The sequence below is a fragment of the Myotis brandtii genome, unplaced genomic scaffold (assembly GCF_000412655.1).
Source record: "Myotis brandtii unplaced genomic scaffold, ASM41265v1 scaffold727, whole genome shotgun sequence".
NCBI classification, from domain to species: domain Eukaryota; kingdom Metazoa; phylum Chordata; class Mammalia; order Chiroptera; family Vespertilionidae; genus Myotis; species Myotis brandtii.
In genome coordinates, this window is record NW_005370872.1 from 260,461 (window position 1) to 270,649 (window position 10,189).

The 10,189-nt window shown below is 35.8% G+C and overlaps 1 protein-coding gene across 11 annotated transcripts in view; it reads right to left on the bottom strand.

Moving 5' to 3' along the window:
* The window catches only part of LOC102255966 (nuclear body protein SP140-like protein), a 71,934-nt gene that overhangs the window by 15,011 nt on the left and 46,734 nt on the right, over positions 1–10,189 (bottom strand). For 9 of the 11 annotated variants that reach the window (XM_014530184.1, XM_014530183.1, XM_014530190.1 and 6 more), the window contains 5 exons: positions 6,440–6,526; positions 6,145–6,246; positions 5,160–5,213; positions 2,101–2,166; positions 334–438 (listed from right to left, as the gene is read on the bottom strand). In XM_014530184.1, the coding sequence (XP_014385670.1) occupies positions 334–438; positions 2,101–2,166; positions 5,160–5,213; positions 6,145–6,246; positions 6,440–6,526 (414 nt within the window). The remainder of the gene's footprint in view (positions 1–333; positions 439–2,100; positions 2,167–5,159; positions 5,214–6,144; positions 6,247–6,439; positions 6,527–10,189) is intronic. The other 2 variants (XM_014530185.1, XM_014530186.1) reach the window with 2 other exon arrangements.

The window sequence follows — 10,189 nt, forward strand, 5'->3', positions numbered from 1 at the left end:
GCCATCTTGGTTGGGTTAATTTGCATATAGTCGCTCTGATTGGCTGGTGGGCATGGCTTGGGGCATAGCGAAGGTACGGTCAATTTGCGTGTTTCTCTTTTATTAAATTAGATTCACTTTTTTTTTGGTCCTTTGGTCATTTCTGTAGTCACTGCCATGTGGAAGTGACTATCCAAAATCTATGGTTTCTTAAAGTGTGAAAATATCATCTTTGGGATCCCTTCCTCCTTCTCTCAAGCCACAGTGGGTGCTCAATTCCTTGAATGATGGGTAATTCTATGACTTCTTGTCATTCCTTCACATCAGAGCTGTAAATGAGACCGTGAAACCCACCTTGTTTCAATTTCTTCTTATGTAACATCCCTTTCACCTCACCACAGGTCACAGGAAGTATTTCAGAGGAAAAATTCACACTTTCATCTGTGTGCCATCTTGACCCTGAAACAGAAGATTCCTTCTTTCTCTATCATTTCCAATTGCACATGTACCCCTCTTCCTATGTTGAGGCTGTTTCTAGAAACACATAGGGGTACTTAAGAAACTTTATTCAACAGATTTCTGGAGTCAAAGTCTGTCTTCCAAGTGGCATTTTTAGTACATAACCACAGAGTGTCCACTTCTACCTTCAAACCCCACACAATCAGAATGCCTTAGCAGAAAGATAGGGCTTCAATAAACTGTCATAACTCCCAATCCAGTCAGCCCTCCTGATTCTTACATTCTTTACATTCTTACAATGAGACATACAGTTGCACTTAGGTAGCTAAAGACAAAGTGAGAGACTGTATTTGTATCTCTCTGTTTGAGCTCTGACTCAGTGAGCAGAGAGGATAATAATGGGATAATTTAATGAAGATGGTGTCTACTAGTATATGTGTTATCTGCTTTGCCTTATTTTTTCCTCACATCAACTTTCTCCAAAGATGAAAAAGGAGCTCAGGAAACTCTATAATAATCTGAAAATTGTATGGGGGTTGGGGGCTAGAGACCTGATTACACAAAAGAATGAAAGTTTTTCAAATGAACTAACTCAGGATGTGTAGTTAATCCTACCCTTTCAGCCAAGGTTTTAGAGCCTTGATGGGAACATGGATACCATGTTCCAATTTTAAGACAGGCAGACTATTAGAACTAGGATGGACTGAGAATGATGGTTGGCCTAATTCACTCTCTTGATTTACAGATGAGGAAACTGAAGCAAAAGTCATCAAGTGACTGGCACAAGCCCAGACAGTCAAAACAGAGGACATGGACTTTTGACCACTACTCTGGGCCACCTGCGATATGCAACCAGTGACTGTGTAACAGGAGAAGAGCAGCTAAATAATTTGTGGGTTATATATACCCTTTATATGGCAACAGACTATGTCTGTTCACTTCTCTTTGGTCCTTTGGGCATTTCTGTAGTTACTGCCATGTGGAAGTGAACATCTGCAGCTATGGCTTTTCTCTTTTCACATGTTACTAATGAAATAATACTTTTGTATTACAAAAGTTGAATGTGTTTACTATTATTAATATGCACACATACATTTTAAAAACACAAATAAAAATATAAATATCACTAATGACCAAATAAAACTGCTGCATTTTATGGATGAACTTTCATTGACTTTTCTATAGATCTATATCTATGTTTCTCTATAGAGATTGATAATATGTACTAATATAAATAAGCATTTATACATATATAAAACATATTGGCATAGATACATGCTTATATGTATATATTTTTATAGTATGTATACATACACATACATACAGTCTGCTTTCATCATTCAGCCTTCTTTGGAACATCTTTCTAAATTAATAAAAATGTCTTGACCCAGTAAAGAAACCACAAAGTGAGGATGACAGTGTCTCCCTATTAGCCCCAGATCATTTAGTTCTGGTGGATTACATACATGTATCAGAAATAAACTATTTTGTTGAAGTCACTGAATTTTTAGACCTCTTTGTTACAGTGTCTTAGCCTATATTCTACCTGATACAGTAGCTGGGAAACTATCATGGCCCTCAGGAGATTGCAGGATACAAGGATACAATAAGCAGTGCCTTAGTAAACTCAAAAGGTGTGACTACCTCACTTTGCCCACTTACCTTTTCGATTTATGCTTCTCGGCCATTTTCTTTTAATTCTTGTCCAGGAATACCCTTTCTTTTTTCCTTCAAAAAAGAAGAGAACAAAGTTAATTATGCAGAACCGTGAATATAATTCTCAAAACCTCGTAGGTCAGTAGTGTTCAAATATTTTTTTCAAACTTTGATCCACAAAAATGAAGCAAAATTCTTAATTACCAGTGTGGCAGCATGAGGTTGTTTATGGAGTTACTGTGTGTGGACTTGAGAGACTGTAGGATATTACCTTTATTTGACAATTAAAAATAAATCACATGTAAGCATGGGTTTATTTCTGAAATTTCTCTGCTGTCCCACGGATCTATGTGTCTGCTTTTATGCTAGTGTCATGCTGTATTGATTACCATAACTTTGTAGTATAGTTTGAAATCAGGGAACATTATATCTGCAACTTCATTTTCTTTTTCTCAAGATTGCTTTGGCTATTCAGGGTCTTTTCTGGTTTTATATAAATTTTAAGATTATTTGTTCTAGATCTATGAAATATGCCATTTTGATAGGGATTGCACTGAATCTGTAAATTGCTTAGGTAGAAATAAACCCACACTTATATGGTCAATTAATCTATGACAAAGGAGGAAAGACTATACAGTGGGGAAAAGGCAGTCTCCTCAATAAATGATGTTGGGAAAACTGAACAGATACATGCAAAGGCAATTCTCCATGGCATTTCTACATGCCTCAGCATATCTTTTCAAGGATGTTTCAAAAACTGCCTTGGAAAGCAGAGATAAGTAGCCCTCCAGGTCAGAGGGCAGATTTGTTTCCTGACCAGTATAAAACCAGAGACTATCTCCCTCCCTAGAAGTATTCCAGGATAGTGAAGTCTCTCTCCTCACCTCAGACGAAATTTGCTTAAGTTCCAGCTAATAAGATAATGTTCCTTCAGGGGTAAGGTTTGAGCAGGTTTACCAACAGGTTTATTAAACCCCTTCTAAGACTGGGGGTTTTTGATAGATAAGAACAGTTTCTGAAGCATTTTATTCTTCAGTTCGGCACAGCCTCTATGTGCTACATAACCCCTACATGGGTTTGCATTTATCCCATATCCCAGCAATTTCATTCCTAGGAAATTATGCAAGAGATGTACAGGCATGGAGCCACAGAAAGACTTCTACAAGAATGTACATTGCAGCCTTCTCATATTAGTCAAAAACAGACACACTTGTGATGTCCATCAATAGAAGAATATATACACAAAATTGAGTATTTTCATACAATGTGCACTACTTTACAATAAAAAAGAAAAAAAGCACTGATAGATTCAACAAAGTGGATAAAACTCAAAAATACTATGCTGAGAAAAAAATTACTCTGAGTAAAAATAAACTTTTCAATAAAATAGTTTTAAAACCAGCCAAATTATGTTATAATGAAAAATATAAATTGCTATTTTAAAATATGTGATCTAACCATATTAATTGTCTATTGGTGCTGGAGTCAGAAACTGACACAACTCACTGAGCTAAATCAAGGTGTCCACAGGCTTTGTTCCTTCCTGGAGGCTATCGGGGATAATCTTTATCTTTTCTAGCTCCTGAAACTGCTCACATTTCTTGGTTCATTGTCTGCATCTTTAAAACCAACTGCATTGAATCTCTGATTATTTCATGGGTACACATCCTTCTCTCCACCGCTGGAAACGTTTTCTGATTTTAAGGACGCCTGTGAATGTACTGGGGCCACCTAAATAATCCAGAATAATCTCCCCATTTTATGATCCCTAATCACATCCTCAAACTCTCTCCATGTAAAGAAACAGATTATAGGTTCCAGGGATTAGACATGGAGAGTTCTGTTTCTGTTGGTATAAAATTCTTAAGAATCTCTCATGTATATCATAGGGCTTTACTCCATTAAAAAGAGGCTCCTACACAGATCTTTCCTATATAATTATATATCTGTGTTTTACTTCTAATGTGAGTCACATACTTAATCTCTTCAAAGCACCTTTTATGTGACTGAATACCCTGGCCTTTTGCTACTTCTGAGGCATATGCAAAAATTCATTAGGCCAGATTCTTATTCATTCTTCAGAGCACACTCTCCTGACAGTGGCTCCCCTAATCTTAGCATCTTTTGCAACCTGAATAGGCTGAGAATTTTCCAATCATCAAGTCCTGATTTCTTTTGTTTAGCTGTTCTTCCCTCTATTTATTTCTTTCCTCTGCCATTTTACTTTAAGCTGTGAAATGAAACCAGTTTCACCTTCATCATTTGGTTTAGAAATTTCCTCATATATACACAGAAAGGCCTACTTTCCACATGTCTACAGACTAAACTTTGCTAAGCTTTCTGCCATGATTTCTGTCTTTGGCATCCACATTTCTACTAACAAACTGCTACAGGCCATGAAGACATTCTCTATCATTCTACTTAAAATTCTTCCCACTGCCCAATTCCTAAGCCAATTCTAAAATTGGCTTTTCAGAGATGTGTTATAGCTGCACCCCACTTCCAATAACCAAAATCTGTATTGCTCTTCTATAGCTGCCATAACAAATGAATACAAATTTAGTGGCTTAAAACAATGCAAACTTATTATCTTACAGATATGTTGGTTAGAAGTCTGATAAGGGTCTCTCTGGGCTAAAACATAGGCCTTTATTCCTTTCACGAGGCTGTGAAGGAAAAGCTATTTCTGTGACTTTTTAGCTTCTACAAGTCACCCATATCTTTTTCATTTCCTCCATCTTCAGAGCCAGCAATAATGTAGTTCTTTATATCTTCCAGAGTTACTCCTCCTTCTCCCTCTGTTCTCCAATTTTTAAGGCCAACTGATTATACTGGTGGCACACAGATATCTAACATAAACTCCCCTTTCAAGGTCTCTGGTTTTGTTATATCTGTAAAATCCTTTTTGCCATGGAAGAAAACACATTAGAGGTTCCAAAGATTAGGAAATGCACATATTTAAGGGATCATCATATTATTATCACTTACTATTATGGTAATTGAAACTCTGGCATTAATAACCTCAATTTAACATCAAAATCTAGTAAAATCTTATGCACTCTTACTTCTTTTCCTCTTGAGTTGTCCCAAAGTAGAGTTGTTTCCAAGATCCACAGTATCTGAAAAAAGAGGTTGATATAAGAAAACAGATGTTAATAGCTAAAAGTTATCAAATCCTATGATGATCCATACTACTGAAGGCTTGAGTTTATAAAGTTGTTTGGATTATCATTTTTCTCTTCTTTCTAAAGGAACTAAATATCTCCTGAATTGAAAAGTAGGAGTCCTGGATGGGCCTGGGAGTTTCCTTCTTTTTTTACTCAATGGGACTCTTAAAAAACTCTTCAATACCTACGAACTTCAATTCATTCACGGATAAGAACAGGTGTCCTATCCTATCTAGGTCTTAAGATTTTTGTGAAAACCAAATAACATCTTATGTGCAAATGTTTGTAGGAAAAAAAATGTATAAATTGGTGACATGCAGAGAACATCCAACAAAAATATGTGCTGGGTTAATTGAAGTTGATCTGAAGTCTTCTTTCCTGACAATTAAGTGGCAGGATCAGCTGTCTTAGAGGTCTTTCTAAGGTTGTGGAAAAAATGACACTATTATCTACTGGCAGAAGTACACCTTGTTTTTATGGGTTCCATAGAATATTGGGTGTGACAGCAGTGAAAATAGCTCCATAAATTCAAGGTATTATTACTAATATACCAATGTAGCAAACTATATATTGCCATTTTAAGAGTGTATTTCTACTATATCATCCATAATAGTCAATAGGACCCATCCTGTTAAATATGATATTATAATTATCTCTTGCCTCCTTGCTTTTTCCTAAAGGGTCAGGTCGAGAAAAAAATGCAGAGAACAGGGGAGTTGGATGGACTGGACCACCTGCTCCACTCTACCTGGGGTACTGGGTAACTATGGATTCACCCTCACGCCATGACCCTTGTGTAGTGCCTTACTTTGGCTACCTTCAGCCCTTGCTTCTGGGCCTCCTGGCACATATTTTGAGAGACGCACAATGCAGGAACACTTACTACTTTTATGTGCTGGTAGCTCTGATTCTGGGCCCAAATCATAATTTATGAAGCACATAACACAGGAACACCTCTCATTTCCACGTGTTGGCAGCTCTGCTCCTGGAACAAAATTGTAAGTTATGAAGACTCTTTTCCTATGCCCCAGTGATTCTATATTTGGTACCCTTGTGAATTTCTGTTTTGCTACTTCTTCCTCTGAAATATAACATTAATCCTCTCTACATCTGACTCTTCCTTTAAGTCTTCCTTTTTTCTTCTCTTGTCTTTTTCTCTTTATCAGAACTCTGCTTACCTTGTCCATCACTGGGTAGTGGGATAGAGTTAAGCTCTTCAGATTCTTCTTCTCTACCCATTTGGGGAGCTTCTAGTTCACCAGATACTAAAGAAAAACAAGAAATTTACTGTTTATGGATCCTGAGACAGTGATTAGGGAATTGTTTCTGGTGCTCTTATGCAGCACACTGATATTCTGAGCTAAGAGGAGCTCTTTCCTTCGAAAAATACATCTGCTCTAATAATCACACCTGAGTTCTGACAGAGCCATGCTTATCCCATCTTTTGCACCTCATTCTGCTTCCTCGAATTTTATTTTTTCTACTTGTAGCCCTAAGAATAAATAAAAATATTGTATTCTTCCAGGAAAAAAACTGTTCTTTGAAAATACTAGAACCACTTTTATTCATTTGTTTAAGAAATCCTTTTTGTATTTTATTTAGCCTAGGCTATGTTTACATTTAATCTCCATTCACATATTTTTATCTTTATTGTTGAAAGTATTACATATGTCCCCTTTCTTTCCCTATTGACCCCTTCTAGCCCTCCCCATCCTCTACCCCAAGCTTTCATCACATGCTTATCTGTGTCTATGAGTTATGTATATATGTATATAAGTTCTTTGGTTGATCTTTTCCCACCCACCCACCACCACCTTTCCTCTGAGATTCAACAGTCTCATGCTTCCATGCTTCTATGTCTCTGGATCTGTTTGGTTCATCAGTTTATTTTGTTCATTAGATTCCACATATGAGTGAGATCATGTGATACTTGTCTTTCTCTGACCAGTTTATTTCACTTAGCATAATACTCTCCACATTCCCTCCATGCTCTCTCAAAGGGTAAGATATTCTTCTTTTTTACAGCTGCATAGTATTCCATGGTGTAAATGTACCACAACTTTTTTATCCACTCCTCTACTGATACCAGAACCACTTTTAAACTCATGCCAATTGACCAATGACTGCTTACATTGCCAACCACATTTAAAGCCAGCTAATAAGTTACAGCCTTACCCTTTGAAAATAAGCCATAATCTATTGGCTAAAGAAAAACATTGTATAAAGAAATGTTACAGAGTATCCAAAATTACCCAAAACAATTACTAAAAAACAAGTAAGGGGAAATATAGAATTAACTTGGTATTGAAGACAATGGATATAAAACTTTTCTGTAATAGTGTTCCTACATTTAACTATATCAAATATCTTAGAGCCACTCTCATGTAATGCACAAATTGAAAATACCTTCATACTCTCAAAATATTCCCTCAATAGCCATCTACACTGGATCCCTCATATTATCACAATCCTTTTATTTTATATGTACATAAGAAAATAGGCCTTGCTCTAAGGGTATTAGTTCAATACATGACAGACATCAAAAGCCCATTGCTAGCAGCCACAGCTTATCTTGGTTGCCTCAAAACAATTGCAGATGGCCATTAGTTTTAGCTTTTTTATATTTAGACTTGCATCACCTTTACATATGATGGATTACATACTATACAACTCTGTTGTTCATAGAAAGTATTCAACAGTGTTCTGACATCCAATTAACTATTTATGAAATATCACTACTTTATCTTTCTTCTATCATCCTGTGCAGACAAAATAATTCTCCATTTAGCAACTCCATAACTCTTACTCAATGAAGGGGATTTTGCTTCCACTGTGCACTTCCAGAAAAGATATTTGGGATACTTCCATGCTAAATCCTGACTTAATATTATTTGGTGATAAGTATTGTCTTTAAAAATAAAATAAAATAAAATAACCAGGCTGGTTGTCCAATTCCCTTACATTTCCTTTGTAGATTTACAGTTGTTCATGTGGAAAATAATGCAGTAATTAATAAATACTAGTAATACAAGAATAAACTGTTTCACATACTCACAACTGTAAACATACTTTTGCTCCATCCTGTATAAATGAAAGACTATTATTCTGTGCTGAAGAAGTGAATATAAATATTCTTGGAAAATGACAATAAATAACTGTTCCAGTAAAGTTAATTGAACTTTTGTGCAGATCTTTTGTTCTTTTTCAAATATGGAATTTTGTCTACAACCAACAAGAAGTCTAATGAAGAGTAATGGGTAGAATTGGGTTCTCCAAAAATCTTACTTTCAAATAACAATTAAGGATTGACTTAATAGATGTTGCAGCAGAGAATGTTCCTCTATTTTGTAAGTTAATTGGCTGGCTGTGAATGGACATTTCAATGTCTGCTGTCATTCAAACGTGTCTTATTTTCTAAGGCAGGGAAACAAATTCATTCTCTTCTTTCTGTGTTCAATGCCTACCATCCATTGACCACCATCTGTTGGCTCTGGGTGGGGTCATATAGACCCCATGAAGAATTATTTTCCAGACTATTTTGTCTAACTGCTGTAAACAATTCACCAAGGCCAGTCACTTCAATAAGCCAGTGATGTAAGGTAAAAGAATTTCTATAAAAAGCAGATAAAACTCAGAGGAAAAAAAACTTATAGGCTCTGGGCAGATAAGAGCTACAATATAAACACAAACAATTTGCAACACTGGGCTTGCTTTTTAGGTTTCATGGCTCTCAGATTGACTGATAAGCTTGACTAGTAAAAAATTAAGGAGAATCTATGTTCCTCAAAACCTTAGCAAATATTGTATAGACCAATACATAGTGCAAAGAAGAGTGACACAAAGTTTATCTTTGCCTAATCTTGACAGGATCCTGCAGATTCATTCCCACCTTCTTTCTACTCAAGACCAACTGGCCAACAGCTTTGTTGGGATAGGCAAGGAAAATACAGAGTTGGGTAAAACAGCAGCTGATATGAGGCCAAAAGCAAGTGTGGGAATCCTGGATTCAATTCTGAACACCTTCACTCTACATTCAGACAAGAAAGCAAATTGATGGTAAAGGGTCTTGGGTTTCCAGAATATTCTCTCCTTTTAGAAGAGACAATTTTAAATTACATGCAAGCTTTCATTGTACTTTGGAAAGAAGTGGTTTAGAATTTTTTCTACTCATTTGTACACTTAAATGAAACGTTACACTTAAATGAAATGTTATAATGATTAAATCCCAATATTTGGTATTTAGAAATAACTAATTTTAAAATGGATTCATCTCTCGGATGATTAGTGACTTTGAGCATATTTTCATATGTCTCTTGGCCTTCCTTCTGTCTTCTTTCGAAAAGTATCTATTTAGGTCCCTTGCCCATTTTTTGATTGGGTTGTTTATCTTCCTTTTGTTAAGTTGTATGAGTTCTTTGTAAATGTTGGAGGAGAGGATTAAAAAACTGTGGTACATCTACACAATGGAATACTGCAATTTGGTAAAAAAAAAAAAATTCTTACCATTTGCAACAGCATGGATGGAACTGGAAAGTATTATGCTAAGTGAAATAAGCCAGTCAGAGAAAGATAAATACCACATGATCTCACTCATTTATGGAATATAATGAACAACATAAACTGGTGAACAAAAACAGATCCAAAAAAATTATAAAAAAACAAACTCTTATTGGTGATAACATTGGCAAATATGTTTTCCCATGCAGTGGGCTTTCTTGTTGTTTTGTAGTGCAAAAGCTTTTTATTTTGATATAGTCCCATTTGTTTATTTTTCCTAGTTTCCATTGCCCTAGGAGCAGTATCAGTGAAGAAATTGCTTCGACATATGTCTAAGATTTTGCTGGTTGTGGATTCCTCTAGTATTTTTATGGTTTCCCATCTTATGTTTAAGTCCTTTATCCATTTTGAGTTTATTTTTGTGTATGGTG